Below are 17,524 nucleotides of genomic sequence, written 5' to 3'. Positions count from 1 at the left end.
CAAACAAGCCCCCCCTACCCCCCCCAAAAAAAAGGCCACTAGTGCTGACACATCCCTCTTCTACATTCAAAAGATGGAAGGAAAAGCCTTTATTTCCCTTTCTGCACTTGGCTTCTCCTTGCCTGTGCTACCCCAGAGCTTCCTGGGGTTTGGTTCACTGTGATGGTAAGGCCTGTTGCCCTCTTCATCCTCTCAAAAGTGTAGCATTCAACCTTCTCTTCACTGACGACTGTCCTGGTACTTATGAGGCGAAATCCATCTTTGAGTAAAGTGTCAAGCAGCAGGCCTAGGACATTAGTACCATTAATCAGCTTTCTATTATCAGGCTTTATGGAAACATACCTAAAATCAGAAAAAAAAAAAAAAAGCAGTTACAAAACACTTTAACTACTTCTTGACAGCATAGGTCAACACAGCTGCACTATGTTTACAGCAGCCAATCTCCGGGGCTTTTTTTCCTCCTTTAAGGACTACTGAACTCTTTCCTTCATTAAGAGTAATTCTCAGTTCATCCCATTACATGCTGGGGAAGAAGCACTTCTCTTTTGCACCTGCCCCCACCACAAAACTTACATTCTTAAGAAATACTTGTGAGGACCCCCACCTCATCTCACTTAACGGAGGAGAAGAGAGCAGCAGGCTCTGCAATGCTGCAACTGTTTTTCAGGTAAGAGTAAATGGTAGACAGCAAAGTCACATTCACCCCAAGAGCATCACTCCAACACACAGGATCTCTCTCTACAAACAGTGACATTTATTGCAAAGTTACCTTGTAACAGCAGGACTTGTGGTAACAAATGTGAAAATCATTTTCACATGGCCTCAAATGATTTTATTTGATATAAAGTACAGTGTAAGAATCTATCCAGACATTCTGAGGAGCAGAAGTCAGGTAAAAATACTATTACAAAATATATAAACTGACGGGTGAAACTGTTCCACAGTTCACAGGCAAGTACACCTAACATTCATGGAAAGCACAATAAAGGCAAAAATGTCCATGTCACCACAAAGATTAAGAGACAGAAATTCAGCAAGGCAACAATCAAATTTGACTTGTTTCATTACTCAAGATAAGCTTTCCTATTGTTCTGCAGAGGGAAATTTTTACCAAGTCTGAAGAAATAAATGAAAAAATCAGAAATATTTTCCCCACTACTTACGTTGCCATAACCTACTCAACCAATTGTTAGTCCATTAAAATTACTAATATGTTACAAAGTTAAGGTTTGGCACACAAATCTATATTGCTTCACAAATGCAAAGTAGTTTTTATTCTACTTGCTTAGCCAAAGAAAGCTGGAAGAAAGATAAACTAATTTTTTTTTTTTAATGATTAAAAGACTGCTGTGTTGGTTCATATGTTCAGATAGAATAACCCTTTTGGAAATATTTCAGTGAAATTTCCATAAAATTCCACATGTTCTAACAGCCACAGAGGACAAATTAGGTTAACATTTTCTTATACAGTAAGAACACGTCTCCGTGTAATAGAGACATCCAGCAAAAGATTGTTTAAAAAACCTTAGTTGTCATTAGAATACGATACTGCTATCACAAAAATTACTGATACACAGTTATCTCTTAATAAAAACAGAACCTGACTGAATTCAAAGAAAACCCACTGTGAAGCATATAATAATATGCTTATATTTTAGTTAATAATCTGTCTCTTCTCCCTCCCCTAATAAAAAGCTCTACAAAAGCTTTCCAGTCCCTGAAATGCTGTCTCAGTTCCACTGGTGTTTTAACCCTTCCTGCAATTCCCTGTTTCCCATATGAAAGCCTTTTGGACATAAGCTATTGGAGATTTTAGGCTTCCCCCCAGTACTTTACTTCTTTATTTTGTTACCTTTACTTCATTTTACTGTGTTTTTCATGTTCTCTAGAAGGTGATACTGTGAGATTCTGAAGTGAGTGAGGAAGAAAAGGCAGAGAGAGAAAGACCTGAGAGAGCTCATAAACAAACATCAAGAATAATATTTTAGAAAGCTGAAGAACAGGCAAATCAGTGTAACAGAAATTAAACTGGGTGTTTCAGAACTAGAAAAAGATAACATCACACTAACAGAAGGAAGGAAACATATTTCTTTTCTTTCAGTTTCTTTATAATGAGCTTTGCTAGCATGTAGCGTGCACTTCATGAACAGGAAGTCACGAAGATGTCCATAATGAGAAGTCACTCTAGGGACAGTACCTGGCCACAAACTGGTCACTAGCAGAATACTCAGTACCACACAGAAAAACCATGTCATGATGAGAAGGTCTTTCCAAAGGCAGTGGAACAAGTGGTTTCTGAGAAGGAAAAGGGCTGTTCCAGCCCTGTCCTGACTGCTGCCCTGTAAACACAGTGATCTGCTCAGCTAGTGCCTCAATGGTGGTACTGCAGGAACCAAAGATCCGGAAAAAGGCCTGCATTTCTTGGAGAGAAAAACGCACTTCCAAGATCTCCTGCCTCGGCTTCAGCAAATGTTCTTGGCTCAGGAGGTCGGCCAGGGGGTAGAGTCCATAGAATTCTGCTTCTCTCTGCAGCCTCTGATAGTCTGAGAAATCAGTTGGTAAGGAGACCTGGAGAGTCCTCAAGAAGTCCATGATGTAACTAAACAAAGCTCCATCTCTGTCCACAAAAAACTCTCCATTCACCAGTTTAAATTCCCGGTCATCGTCATTCAACATCCGTGCCAGCCTGGACTCAGGGAACTGCTGCAAGGTAAAAGCCCGGGTTACAAATCTCACACCTCCCACATTCAGAACGACCACCTCTCGACTACTCATGGCTACCTCAGCCACCCAGGAATCGTAACTCTCTGATCTACATGTCTGTGACTTGATCTTTCCTAAACTGCAAGGCAGCCGCAAGAACCATTGTGTACTTTTAGCAAGTGTTTGGAGCGAGGTGTGGAGCAGCAACAGGATTCCCAGGCAACAAAGATGTAAATATCATGTACAATAGTTTTGTTTGCTGGGTTTGGTTGCTTGGAAACTTTGATTCTTGGAATTTAATGTTTTATTTTTGAAATGAACAGCTTGCAAGGACTACTGGAATACAGTGAATTGACTGTCACAGCTTATGAAACCTTGAGAGAGGCCAACAAATATTCCCAAAGTATGGCACACGTTATGTTTGTTTTCTAGAAATGTCAGTTCAACGTTTTCATTCCATACACTGCTGTTCATAGGACCACTGCAAAAAGAGGTTAGATGTGCTTCAAGCAAGACGTTTCAGTACCATATATTCCAAAAGAAGGGCACTTTAGAAAACTCAAGCTTAAGGTTCCCTTTAAATCACTGTTATCTAAGGCCAACTCAATACAACCAGAAATTCAATTACCTCCTGAAATGAGATACACAAAAAATACAGTAACAGCAGAAGAACCTATATAAGGTTCTTCAAACACCACCAACATCCATACATCTGTTACATCACACAACCTGTTCAAGGAATCATCCTTGAACATTTCTCCTGTCTTTTGGAATTGAAATCTGGAGAGGCAGAGAGGGAGAGGAGAGCAGCTGTTGTACCTGCCTCCTCTGCAGGACTAGAGCCCAGGCTGCCTTCCTATGGCAGACCCCTGCATGCCTTTCACTGCAATAAGTTCTTTGTGTTAAGGCCAGTTTTTAAGAAAGTGTGGCTTCAGAGAAACATGGATCTAACAAAACAGCTCAGTTACCCCAGCAATTCAATGTTGGAAAAGTAAACTGCAAAGTATGAACTATCTGCAAAGTACATACTGTCTTGCAGTTTGTTCTTATCATTACCTCTAGAATTTTTGCTTGCCCTGAAGATACATTTGGTATAGAACACGTAATCTGAATGCACAGGGTAATTACAACATTTGCTTATACAAAAAAAAAAAAAGCCACCACAAAACCAAACCAAAACATACAGCTATTTCAGAGAGAAGTAACATCATCAGATAGAAGCTGGTTCCAGAACGTGAATGATGCATGCTGCCTTTTGCAGTGGAAGGGCAGTTGTCAGCAAACCTGTCAGCACAGTGCTCATCTCAATCACAACTCTTTTTCCTCTTTCCAAACAATCTCCCAGTTAGATTTTTTTTAAACTACAATCTTTTATCTTATTCTACAGTTACATTAACATCAAACTAAGTACACAGTTTTGCCCTATATTTTGGTAAGAAAGATGATTTACAGTAAGTAATATTCCCAAAATCACCACTGAAAGAAGAATCCACAAAGTGTTTTTCAAAGCTCCATTTCATCTTCTGGTTTAGCAGCACTCAAACTATGTGAACATTATGAGTGTTTTGGAATCATTTTGAATCTTTGAATGTTTTCACTGGATGTCTGAAAAGACCAATTAATTTAAGTTCCATGTTTTCTTCCCCAGATCTCTCTTAGTTCTTATATTCCAGCAGACACTTCACAACAGTTTATATTTACACACAAACTGTGCGACATTATCCAGTACAACCAATGTATAGTTTTTACACTTTTCTCTTAGAAGTGAGGCTCCATCTGTCATCTGTTCCCAGTAAAAGACTGCATGATCTGCTATCTCCACGGTATCTGCCAAATAGGACAAGCTAATTGTAAGGAACTGAGATTTCCAGCACTGGAGATTGTCAATGACTGACTCCACAAAGGATATTCTGGTAACAGCAAGAATGAGCAAGAAAATAAGAGAGTTCACTATAAATCTGCGTGAAAAGACTGAGGGAATCTTGAATTTGAAAGCGTTGTTTTCCTGAGGCAAGGAAAGTTTGTCCACGTCAACTAGTTTTATTCCATTCCACTGGCTGGTATCAAAGCTCTTCATTGTGGGACTGATGTCCACAGTGGAACAAGGTAAAGGGGTTTCTTTGAGCACCTTGATTTTTTCCCTGAACTCCTGCATCTGCTGCAGAAATATAATGGGTTCGGACACATCTTTGAAGGCCTCTGCTATGTTAAAAGCCATCCGCTGCTCTTGCAGAATCGTGTTCAGTTTATTGATTTCCGGATCGTAGGCCTGCATCACTGCAAGCTTCATGGTCTCAAAGTCAGAGAGAATCTCATTTCGCTTCTGCTCCAGCGTGTGCTGCAGCTTCTCAAAGAACTCCTTCACCTTGTCAGAATCTTTTGTCAGCATCTGCAGAGCTTTCCTCTTACTGGTCTCTAAGGTATCCAGCCGTGAGAGGGCATCTCCACAACGCCAAGTTTCAAAGCCCTGAAACAAGGTTTCAAAAGCTCGCTTCTCCTGGGAATAAGCTTCTTCAATGGAACAGAAAACATGCTTTGTGTGGTCACCACGGGTGGCACAAACCCCACAGATCAGCTGCATGTCTGTCCGGCAAAAAATGTTAAGGGGTTGCCCACTGTGCACTTTGCACACAGGCATTTTTGGAGTTACTTTGATTTTGTTGTACTTCTCCACAATACCTTTCAGGGAATAGTTGACTTGCAAGCTGTTGACTCCAGTAACAGGGGTCTCCTTCCTGCATGTGGGACACTTGAAAGGGGATGGCCTCCAAAGCACATTCCGCACATTTCCCTCAAGAATTCCTTCCAGACACTTTCTGCAGAAATTGTGTGAACAGGGCAGGACACGAGGATCATCAAACAGGCTACAGCAAATGGGACAGGTGAGATCTTCCTCTAGGAGCTCCATCATATCCTAGGAAAGAGAAAAAAAGATGGTAACAGAACTTACAAAACTTATTTCTCCCTCGAGGAGACCATACAAAAACCAATCTCCATTTGAGATACATCTCAGAGAAAAGGATGTATTTTTTCCTCCAGTATCCTTAAGACAGAGCCTCAGCTGGGTTTTTGCAGCCAGTCCTTGTTAACTGTGGTATCTGGCTAGCAAATGGCAGGCACAAGAATGGCGCAGTGCTCAGGCAGAACCATTTTTTTGGACTCTCAACCAGAAATGCTGAAAAAGAAGGCTTGCCATCCCAGAAAGGATTCTGAAAGAAAATAACTCCTGTACTGATAATAACAGTGCAAGACTTACATCCTTCCTTGCTGATGCAATACACAGAAACAGGATTTGCACAGAAGATACCCAGCCAATATGCCCTGCTAAGATTTGATTACTCTCTACTTGCTCCACTCATCCAAAGCGTCCAGTTCAAACCCCATGCACTGGTACTGCAGACAATACTAAAAGTGACTGAAAAAGCCCAGCTGCAGTATTTCTGCTGTTACAGAATACAGGATGTGTCTTTTTGTTCTACTTGCCAAGGGAGAGTCACCACTCCTTAAGAAGTTTAACAATTAGCTTTTCTCTTGCTCCTGCAATATTTTTAAATAACCAACTCAATCTGTTACTACTGAGCTATTCAGCACAAAGTTAAAATACTTCAAATAACAGCTGCCCATAATCCTTGATAATTCATCATGAAACAAAAATGCTAACCATTTTTACTCATCTGCAATCATTGGAAATTCAGTGGAATTTCCAATTCCATTCTCACAACATTCATGCCTCAGTAATTTCTTTTTGTGGAGAGAATCTACAGGAAGAATATTTATCATGTAATCCTTCCTACTGGAAAGTCTCAGTGAAGGGACCCAGTGCACTACCCTTCCCCTGCCTCTAACTAAAGCCAAGTTCTCAGATGCAGACACCTTGTAACTTACAGCATGCTCTAAGAAAACAAACAGCTAATAAAGACTAAAATAGGTGACAGTCTGTATTATCCAAAGCTCTCACTTAGTTTTGAGCTATAATTAGAAAGATGCTTTCCTTGCATAAATTCCTTCCGTATTATACAGCATATATTCATATATATGTAATAAAACTCCTTTTATAAATTGAAAGACATCACAGAAAAGTGCATCAAAATACTGTTGTGACAAATGCATGTGAATGAGCTCTTAATTAGTTTTGATGTAATTATTAAGGTTTCTGTCCCCTCAAAAAAATATAAAGTGGAAAATGAGGGAGCCAATAGGCAAGCTGCAAGGGAAGATCCACGCTGCACAGGACAAGAAGAGCAGTAAAATCAATACCACTGATCCAAGGAAAGCAAAGTTCACTACCAGGAGAAAGGTGAGGTCAGTCCTGACTTTTTTTCACAAAAGGACCAATAGTCCCAGTGAAACTTCACAGTAAAAACCATTCTTGGGAGGTGTAAGCAAACCTCCCACGCTTTTCAAGTGAGGAGGGGTCGTCACAACCCAGAAATTCAGTAGAAATTCTCAGTGGGCTGAACAAAGACAGCAGTCCAGTGTCAGGGAACTCTAATCCTTTATTATACAGCCACCTTAACTCTGACAACTATCCCACTATTTAGTCATAGAAGTGTTTGCTAACAAGCTCTTAACTTTTACAATGAACTTTACCAACCTCCCTTTGGCAAACGTTGGCACAGAGCAAGGGGTAAAATCCGATTGCTGCACTTGCTGGGATAAAACAAGAGAGGAGAGAGTAAAGATGAAAAAGAAAGAAAGTGAAGGAAAAAGATCACCAGTCCTTAGATCCCACATCAGTTCTGCCACCATGGACAGTCCAGACCTGGGATCAACAAAAGCCCAGGACTGACACCCTCCCTTTTACAGTTTCCCTAGTGCACATCCCCTCATTCCTCGCACCATTTGCTGCTGCTGGCGCACGCCTAGCGAGCCCTTTAGAGCCCTCCAGGAAATGAGCTGGGGGAGCTGGGGGCCTGTGGTAGTCCAGGAGCCCCCTTTAGTGAGGTGCCCGGGACTTGCCCCTTCTCTTGCCGCAGGCACACTGAGCATAAGCCTTCAGGCTGACTTATAAGCCCAGCAATGAAAGGAAAGCTGGCTCACAACAGCACTGCCCTGCCTTGGCAGGGCCCTCCCTCCCCATGCCACCTTTCCTGTCACAACAGGAATGTTTGAGACAACCATGCTTATGTGCTTATGCCCCACCACAGGCGTATTCTCTCTGCTTGTTGGAAAAAAAGAGACTTTGGAAATGTTGCCAGCTTTTTTACTCAGGACTAAGGTCAGGAAGCAGAAGAAGCCACCACTACAACTGGGGACAAAATCCCAGAGAAAAAGTCTAATAACTCTAACTAATGGGTTTCCTATAAGCCCACAGGTCCCATTCAGAAACCTCATATTCTGTGAGGAGAATATGGTTTTGAAGCACCTCTCATGCTCTCAAAGCAACATTTCTCTTCCGTCTTTTTCCTAGTGCTAAAAATAATCAGATGACGGGAAGATGATAACTTTGTCCCTGCACTCTTGAGTCTTCCTCTTTGTGAACAGCTCTCTCTTTCCAACTTGTGCTCATAGCTTTTAGCCACAGTAGCAGCACAAAAATCAGGTCTGCTCATGTGTTAAGAGGATAAAAACTATAAAACTAAAATGACAGTTTTCCGTCTCTTAGTAAATGGAAATGCACAGTGCAGAAAATATTTGCTCTGGTCCATCTCCTTTACCAGGGAGGGTTTTACTTTCCAGTTAGGGAGCTGGAAAAGCAGCTTTGCATGCCTGACAGCAAGGACAGCAAACCAATGCAGAAAATGCGTACTATAACACGTTCCATCAAAATTGCAGGACAAACTCTGAAGATTTTCACACTCCTAAAAAATACAAAAAACATACACAAAAAAGCTTCATGATCCAACTAAAACTGTCTTGTTGCATTCCAACCCCACTTACCCAATTACATAATTATGCTTTATAAATACAACTGAATTTCAAAACCCTTATACAACATCATTAAAAACACTGGATTTTTAAAAAAGAAATGGGCAGGTCTACAAGTTCCCCTACCCACCCCCTCACAACACCAGAAATGCCAAACCAAAATAGTGAAGACTTGTATGACTGGTTGGACAGATGAACTTCTGTCTTCTTTAGACTATTAATTTCAGACAGTAAACTGTCTGTGCATTGAAACATCCCTTAGTAACCTGGTATTTGTGTGATGAACTACAGCAACATTTCAACTCTTCCACGGGGAATTTCCCTGTGTAACTTCTAAACTAGGTTTGGGTGGCCCTGGAATTCCCCACTTGTAGCATGTGGACCAAAAGCATCTCTGGGTACAAACCCAACAGATGTCACCCATTAGAAACAGCAACTTGCACATTTTATCATTAGGAAGAAGAATGGCAAAACACATCTAACCATAAAAGCAAAAACAACCACAGTAGCTTTTTCCCACACTCCAGAGAGAAATTCATTTAGCATGCTTCTCAGCACAGAAGTTGGGTTTATCAGCCAGCAGCATGCTGAAAGCAAAACCTGAATTTTACCAGGCTTCTAACAAAACAAAAATATAACTCCTGAATTACAAGTTTCCTGCAATGGCACGTAAGCGTACTAAATGAGACTTGACCAAGCCAGGCTACATTTCTACCAGTAGTTGAGCTAGTCAGGAAAGGTCTCATCTCCCTTCCTTGGCAAGGACCCCAGTCTGTGTCAGGACCCCCTATGAGCAATTTCACCAGCCTTCTGTCAGACTGGTGCATTGAATCAGCCCTAAAAAGAGTCCCATACGGAGAGAAAGGGAGATGGAAGATCCTTCTTCCAGCAGCAATGATCTTAAACCTGTTAACGCTAATGACAGAAACTGCAACCTAATGGAGGGTCATTGTATACATTTGTGGAACAAATGTGGAACAACTGACCTCCAGGAGCAGTAGGTAACATAGAATCATAGAATGTTAAAAGGTTGGAAAGGACTTTAAAGGTTATCTAGTCCCAACTCCCCCTGCCATGGGCAGGGACACCAACCACTAGATGAGGTTGCCCAAGGCCTCATCTAACCTGGCATTGAACACTGCCAGGATTGGGGCATCCACAACCTCCCTGGGCAACCTGTTCCAGTGTCACTGCCCTCACAGTAAAGAATTTCTTCTTAACATCTAACCAAAATTTCTACTCTTTCAGTTTGTACCGTTACTCCTTGTCCTGTCACTATAGTTTCTGATGAAGAGCCCCTCTCTGGCTTCCCTGTAGGCCCCCTTCAGTTACTGGAAGGTTGCTATCCAGACAGCAAAAAAGACCTGGGGAAATTGCCCATGCTTTAAACCTGGTATTTCATGGCCATAAGTTTTTCCAGGAGCACCAGGCAGATCCAACCCGTTCAGACTCCAGAAAGGCAGGAAGGCCTGGAGAAATAAGCAATCTGCGTTCAGTGCATTCACAGCCCCACGAACACCGTTTCCCCCACAGGGCTGGGCGGTCTGTCGACCGCAGGGGCTGCCCCAACGCTGGCCCCCGCGCTCAACCCATCGTCCCTTGACCTGGCAGCCATTCCCTTGTTGCTCCTGGTTACAAGCCCCCCTCCAATTCCAGCGGGGAATCGCCCCTAAACGATGGCGCTGCAGCCAGCCGCCGGCCCTGGCCTCCCCGGGGTCACAGCGCTCCGCCAGGCACGCAGCCCGGGGCACGGAGGCCCTGTCGGTCCGCCCGCGCCCCGCGAAGCACAGCGGGGCTCACCGGGGATGGCGGCTGCCAGCGGAACCGGCGGCTCCGGCCGCGGCCACAACGTCCCCCGGGCCGGGCGCTGCCGCCGCCTCTCACAAAGCCGCGGCCTGCACTCGCCCGGCCGCGCCCGCCCGTCCTGCCGCCCCCGGGCCCCGCTACTCACCATGGCGGGCCGGGACCGCGGGGAGCCCGGGGCAGGCGGGGGAGCGGCCGCCTCGCTCAGCCGCACCACTCGGCGCCGCTCCCGCCCCGGCCGCCGCTCGCCTTCCAGGCCCGCCGCTCCCACCCTGCCGCTCGGCCCTGGCCCCGGCCCGCCGGAGCGATCGGCCGGGAGCTGCTGCCCCGCCGTCCCACCCACCTTGGCCCGCGGCCGCCGATCCAGCCCGAGGGCAGGAGCTGCTGCGGCTCTTCCTTTCCACCGCTTGCCTGTGAGCGGCCAGGAAAGCCTCCGGGGCTGCTGGGAGAGAGAGCCAGCGGTGGATGCTGCTTGCCTTAGGCGGCGGCTGAGATAAATACGGGTTTCTGTTGTTTGTTAACTCTGATAAATTACACTTGAGCCTAAGCTCACAGGCGCACGTTGCACAGCCTAAGGAGGGGCGCTGCTGGGTGGCAATCCTGCTGAGCATCTGCCACCTTCCGAAAGCACTTATTTAAAAAAACAACATAATTTGAGACAGATAGCGTTATGTGCTTCATAAAAGGATGGCAACTCGTTCCTATTTGCTTTAACGCACTGGTTATGCCGTTTCCTGCTGGTGAATCTCTTGGGAGAGTTAACGAGGCCTGCAAAACCTATGCAGGTTTTCTGCAGTAACACTGACTAGTCCCAGGGAGATGGAGCAGAAGAGATCCCGTGTCCACTTGAAATAGCATTATAGTTACAGGACTATGAAACAGTCTGGAACTGCTGAGACGTCAGAGGACCTTTGTGTTGGGTATCTCTTTTACAGTTCTGTTAGTTCTGTCAACAGAAGAGGTCTCATATCAAAGTCAAACTGAACTTACTGTCGAGTTAGACTTTGTGAAATACTACATCCAAAGTTGTTCCCAAATGTACATACTTTGCCTCCTGCATCCCTTCATTCCCCTACTCCATATCCAGTGCAGTCACACCACTCATCAGCACAGGGGAGACTATTCACTTTCTGGACTACGCACACAAGGAACATCACAAATCACAAGAAAAAAATCACAAAAAATATATGAAGCTCCCTCATGCATGTGACTTATTTCTTCTGATTATTTAGGAATCCGGATCTTAAAAGCCATTCAATAACATGCCAAGGTTATGCCTTCCCAATTCACTGCAGTCAGTTACTCCTCACTTTCTCTCCTTGCTGCCCCACCCAAGTTGGCCTACCTGCTCAGCTGAACTTCATGGGAATAGTTTGACCAAGGAAAAGCATTTTTGAAAATCCCTTTCAGAGTGCTCACACACTGGAGCATTTCTTCCACTATCCACTGGAGAACAGCCCCAGGAGGTAGAGTTGCTGCACAAAACAACCAAGACCTTCAGATGTATTTCAACACCTTGCTTGTTTCTTCTTAGTTGTCTAGTATCTCATTTGCTGTTTATTAGAAACAAGTAATTCCAGGTAGTTTCCCTCAGCCACCTAAACTGCTTTCAAGTGGTATCCCAATGCTTATGCATTTATATTTGGAGTACTCCTTATCTACACTCTCCCAACAGCCTTTTATATCAAGAATTTCTGGGTCCTATTCATCTTCTCTGTCATTTTTTAGTTAAAGATTAACAACAACACGGCATTTTAGATTTCTCACTCATTATTTTCAATTATTTCTCATATAACTTTTTTCCTGATATATTTTTAGAGTACATTTTATTCTCTATTATTTCTTTGGGCTGGTCCTACTCTGTCTCCTTCTAAGTGAAGAAGGAGCTGTATGGGTGGAAGAGTGGTTGCCTGCCCAGCTGAGATAATGCCTCTTCATTAGGTCCACCTGAAAATATTCTTGTCCCTCCTTGCCTTTGATTTCTTCTGTCAAAGATGAAAGCTTAAACTTCTGAGTAAATACACTGCAGGATTTCCGTGCTTGGTGCATAGAAACACTGCCTAGCCAGCGTTGTACTTAAGTGTCCCATGGCTGTCCTAAGCATGATCAAAAAGAATTTGGGCACTCTTCTACTTCTTATCTGACTGATAGAGTCGCGCACAACCGTTTTGCACACATACGAGTCCATCCTTCTATACTTTTTAACTCTGCTTCAATAGCAGCACTTTCAGTAGCAGTTTGTTTATGAGCTTGCATTCCTGCATCCGAGAGCACAGTGTCTTCCCAAGGCAGCATCAAAGACCAGTTGTTGAAGCTTCAGAGAAAAACTCTGGCTGATGGAAAAGAATATTTGTAGATCTGTGGAGTAATAGATAAACAAAGCCAAGGGAAATCTAGGCTCAAAGGAAAGGCCCAGCTTGAAAGGAGGTGTTGGGATAAATGCCACTTAGTTATGGAAGGGTTGAAAATACAGGGGTAGAAATTTGGAAGGAATTATATGATAGCGGCAATTTCCAGATTTTCAACACAAGCACCACGTTTGTTGTAAGACAAAGGGCAGTCACCTACTGTCATCTTTAAACTACAGAGAGAACCCAGATCATGGCTCTTGTAACAAGCACTATGCCAGGAGATTTGTGAGACTGAAGCTCTGCATTGTGGTTCAGTCAGTGACCTCAGAGCTGACAGCTACTACTCTCCTTGCCTGTCCCAGCTCTGCCAGCCTCTGCAGATGCCTTACTGAGCTGATTCCACCCACTCAGCCAGCAGAACGCTATTCCCTTTTCTTTTCCGAGGTGAGTTTTGTGCTGATTCAACAAGTTAAATCAGTCCAATGCAAGATTAGACAATCACCAGGTCTAACATCAGAAGAGTGAGGAAAAGAGGAACAAGATTTTTCTCATTCAGTGGAAGCAAGCCATTAACGTGACTCAAGCTGCAACAGGTAACTCTACCTTGACAGGCAGATTCTCAGGGGGTTAAGCCAAGATGAGACTGCGCTACTGGCAAAAGTGATCATTCCATCCTTCCCCCTTTCCTTAGTCATGCTTTCCTGATGCCTCCTCTCTGCTGGCTCTGACATTCATGCAGCCACATGTTAGGCTAGATCGGCTTGCCAACAGAGCTGAAAGCTTACAAAAAAAAAAAAAAAAAGAAGTTTCCAGCAGAATCCATTCTGGCAGCCAGCTGATCCTGCAGCCGAACAAACACCAGTGCCAGGATGAGCCAGTGAGAGGGCCTGTTTTGGTGGCAGCCTATACACACGTCAGCATAAACCAGAAGTGCCCCCACAGGCCATAATTTCACAAATGCTTCCAGCCAGCTATTGCCAGCACTGCTGCCAAAAGTAACACAGCCTTGCCCTCGGCCACACCAGCTGCTCATTCCAGGCTCCAGGCACCCGCTGTGCTGTGCTGGAGAACTGATTGATAAATGTAGCTGGAGTTAAAAGCAGCATTTTTTTTTTCTCCCAAATTTGTATTCCCCATCAGTAAAGCACCTCTGAACCAAAGACCTGTTGGATTGTAATTGTCTCCTGGGTGAAACTCCAGGGAAAAGAGGTGATTTGAGGGCACTTTACAGTCTTATCCTTGGCTGCAAACCTGCCTTCCCACTAAGGCTAAGGCTTCACATCCCATTACAGAGGTGTCAGAGCATACACAGAGTACACTCCAGCTTCAGGACAGAGACTTCTTGGAGGACTCTGCTTTACTTCAGCTGTGCTGGAGTGAGCATACTCTCAATCTGAGGTGGATAATGTAGTCACTGTGGGGACCTAAATATGGACATAAATCTGCAAGAGCTTAGAGCAACTTGATAAGAAGACACTGTAAGATAACACAAATTATTCAAAACAGCTCTGCATATCAAACACCTTACTGATGTATAAATGTTTCACAACTATATTGTATCTGACTACATTTCTTTTCAACAGATACATCTGGACTATATTAAACATTCCAAACAAGGGATCAGAGAAAGCAGTTTTTGTTCCATAAAAGGTACTTTTAATATGGATTGTAGAAATACCAGGCATTAAAAATCCATGAAGGATCATCAGCGATTGAAATGATCAACTGCTGTTTTGAGGTCTGAATTTCAGAGACTGCCTTGATATCTGCAGGGTCTCTGGTGACTCTTTTAGCAGTACTGAAAAGCTCTGTAGTTTTGCATACAGAACTTTGACCCACACAGTTAACTAACATTCAGCACTTTGCCAGATTTTTCTGCAGAGGGACGTGGGGGGGAATTGATGATGAATTCAGTCAGCTCCTTAACGAAATCCTATTTATTTACAAAGAATGTACAGCCATGTCCCATTTCCTTGCACGCAGAGGAAGCAAATGGGAGGGAGAACTGTGCAGCAGTCCAAGTTTGCTGCTCCAGCCAGGATGCTTGCCCAGAAGAAGCTGTCCCTTGGCTTTTTCTCAGGGCCATACACCACTGCTTCTCCCACTGTCTGCTGGCTCTTGCATGGTGTTTCCGGTCCCGGACATGCACACAGGCAAACACAGCTGCAACCAATCTGTGCTCTTGCTGCAGCATTCGCAAGCAGTCCCTAGAAAAGTCTCCCTGACTTTCCCCAAATTTGTGCTTGCTCATACAAGTTAGCTCATCTTAGCACTTGGCCATGCAGCCCTATGCCACGGGCAGCAGCTTCTAGTTTTTAGCTATATTATGCCATAAAAAAACTTAATTGCTCCTTCCTGAACAAAGCATGGCCAGCGTGCCTGTCAGTTTTAATGAGGTTTGGAACTGCCTATAGATCAAAGCTCTGCTCCAGTGGGTTTTGCCTGTATTGCATAAAGAGGAAAGGAGAAGTGACCTCCAAAGCAAACAGACCAACAAGGAACAAAATTAATTTCCATATGTAATTTCTTCTATGATTTGGCAAGCGTCAGATTAACTGTGTAAAACAGAGGACTTCCTACAGAATGTTAATCCTCACAAGAACTACATTATGGTGAAGATTTCAAAAGTACAAGCACAACCTGTTTTTCATCTGAGACCTTGTCTGTATCATCTTCCAAACCACAGGCCTGACCCTGGGAGTGGAAGGACTGCTTTCAATAAACAAACCTTGATTTTCCAGTCCTGCACCATCATTTACTTCTGTGCAAGTTGCATGGAGACATTACTAAATCCATTCCAACATACATAATAATTACTTTTTTTCATTGGTTTTCACAGGTGTAAATGCCTGCACAAAGCATGTGGCAGCAGAGAAGCAAGTCCGACTGGTTTTTACTAGCAGGACAAAGAGGAATTATTTTCCTGAGAACTGATTAGTCATGTATTACATTGTTGTAATGCATGCTGCCACAATGGGAGAGAGCTGCCCTCTCCTGCAAATTTGGCATATCAGGGAAACTTTCTGAAACATACTTCTTTGAAGCCAGTAAATGTACTTTGCAGAGCTAATGACAGACAGTTGTATTTTGTGAATGAAGCTCTAAGCCAGAGAATGAAACAAGTCAATGACCGTCATTTTCCTTCAGCAGGTCCTCCAAATAAGTCTGCATTTGTGAAATGAATGGGAGTGGTCCTGTTCTACTAGCATGGTTCCCAGACAAAATGTCTCTGCTGCTACTGTTCAAGGAAATAAAACGCTGCAAGCAGCAAACATGTCTAGGCATGCTGAGCATAATTTTGCTTCCAGTGTGGGAGGGTCCAAAATACTTGGCCTACCCAGTGAAAGAAATGAACATTCAAGGAAGGCAGAAGCTGAATTAACCCATGATTACCAAGCACAATTATACTTCTAAATATTGAAGGCAAGATCTTAATTTCCTTGGGGCAGTTCTTTGTGCACTGTAAAGCTTTTGGTGTTCACACACTCTCTAAGCAGGCTGACAAGCACATTTACAAATACAGTACTATCCTGCTGCAATTGTTTACCTCATCCTTCAAGAAAGGCGTATGAATAAGCCACATTTCTTACCAGATGACTTTTGCCTGACTTCCACCACACCAGGGTAGTTTCTGCTTGACTGTGTCCGGCGCCAGAGTCTTCACTCAGGGTACACGAACATCTCTGCCACTGTTCCTGCACATCGTGACATCAATCTGCCACCAGCCGCTGCCAGGGTGCTCAGGAGCTGGGCTCTGCATCGGCAGGGAGACAGGATGGGTGCAAGGATGAGTTGGTGCCTGAGGCTTCCTGCCTGCCAAGCACACAGGCACTGGAATCAACGTGCTCCAAAGCAGCACTGGCAACTTTTCCAAGCTGCAGCGTGTACTTTGCCGCACAAGGGCTGCAGTCTGCTGGCCTGTAAAACCAGCCTCTCCAGTTAAGGAAGCAGTGGAGCAGGAAACTGGCAGGGAGGCACAGCCAGACGCTGCTCCCCAAAGCTTCATCCCCTTGAGTCTAACAGATTTGGCAATGCTGACTTCATGTGGTGAGATGAGTTTGTATTCCCAGTGTTCATTTTGGAGAAGAAAGGATATAGTGGGGCACAGAGAAAAATGTGGGACAGGGAGTCATTTGGAGCTTGAGTCTAAGTTTTCTTTTTATTTTTTTTTCTTTTTAAAAGTATATTAACATTTATCTTTTATCATTTATGGTAACAAACCCACAGGCAATAAAAATTCCACAGTGACTTAAATGAGACTAAATTTGTGAACAACGAGCTACCAATGAGAATCCCAATGCCCTCCATACAAAATAAATAAACATCAGTTTCCACCTAATATTTACTTCTTGGAAGTTCAAGACTAATCCCATTTGGCATATTTTAAGGAAGTGAGCTCTTGACCCCAAATGTTTATGGGCTGTAACAGTACGTCCAATAAAAAAAAGGGAGCACATTTTAAAGCTGCTCTTAAAGTCAGATTGGTTTTAGGCGAAATTTTTACAAAGACAGCACTTCACCTCATGTTTCAAGTAAAAGGGGGTAAGTGTGACTGATACAGCCCATCCAGACCAGATATTTCTGGCTATGGAAGTTTCTTTTAACAAGGATTTTTGAATATCTGTATTAACCCCCTGGCCCCCACAAGCCAGATAACATAGTACCACAAGGGTTACATTACTTACATCACACTTCATACTGTAATAAAATGTTAAGGGAGCATTCTAGGTGAAATGCCACAAAATAATACACCAACTGAAAATAATGAGAAACAACAATTTAATCTCAAACTAGTTTGG

At 43.7% G+C, this 17,524-nt stretch overlaps 2 protein-coding genes across 5 annotated transcripts; both read right to left on the bottom strand.

The window, feature by feature from the left end:
• Nucleotides 1-58: 58 nt before the first annotated feature.
• Nucleotides 59-2,783, bottom strand: KCNRG (potassium channel regulator). The gene is made up of 2 exons (XM_069011102.1): nucleotides 2,198-2,783; nucleotides 59-342 (listed from the first exon to the last, which is right to left on the bottom strand). The coding sequence occupies exons 1-2, from the start codon at nucleotides 2,773-2,775 to the stop codon at nucleotides 90-92; spliced, it is 831 nt and encodes a 276-aa protein (XP_068867203.1). The 5' UTR covers nucleotides 2,776-2,783; the 3' UTR covers nucleotides 59-89.
• A 1,586-nt stretch (nucleotides 2,784-4,369) lies between these two features.
• On the bottom strand, nucleotides 4,370-16,620 carry TRIM13 (tripartite motif containing 13). Of its 4 annotated transcripts, none has more exons than XM_069011080.1 (2): nucleotides 16,316-16,620; nucleotides 4,370-5,617 (listed from the first exon to the last, which is right to left on the bottom strand). In XM_069011080.1, the coding sequence occupies exon 2, from the start codon at nucleotides 5,612-5,614 to the stop codon at nucleotides 4,385-4,387; it is 1,230 nt and encodes a 409-aa protein (XP_068867181.1). In that variant the 5' UTR covers nucleotides 5,615-5,617; nucleotides 16,316-16,620; the 3' UTR covers nucleotides 4,370-4,384. The 4 variants fall into 4 exon arrangements, with proteins under 4 accessions (XP_068867181.1, XP_068867171.1, XP_068867191.1 ...); XM_069011070.1 differs by lacking the exon at nucleotides 16,316-16,620 and adding an exon at nucleotides 10,786-11,915; XM_069011090.1 differs by lacking the exon at nucleotides 16,316-16,620 and adding an exon at nucleotides 10,718-10,796.
• Between the last annotated feature and the right edge of the window lie 904 nt (nucleotides 16,621-17,524).

The sequence above is a fragment of the Aphelocoma coerulescens genome, chromosome 1 (genome assembly GCF_041296385.1).
Source record: "Aphelocoma coerulescens isolate FSJ_1873_10779 chromosome 1, UR_Acoe_1.0, whole genome shotgun sequence".
In the NCBI taxonomy this organism is placed as follows: domain Eukaryota; kingdom Metazoa; phylum Chordata; class Aves; order Passeriformes; family Corvidae; genus Aphelocoma; species Aphelocoma coerulescens.
Note: the sequence above shows the minus strand (reverse complement) of the source record. Positions and strands in the feature narration are given on the sequence as shown.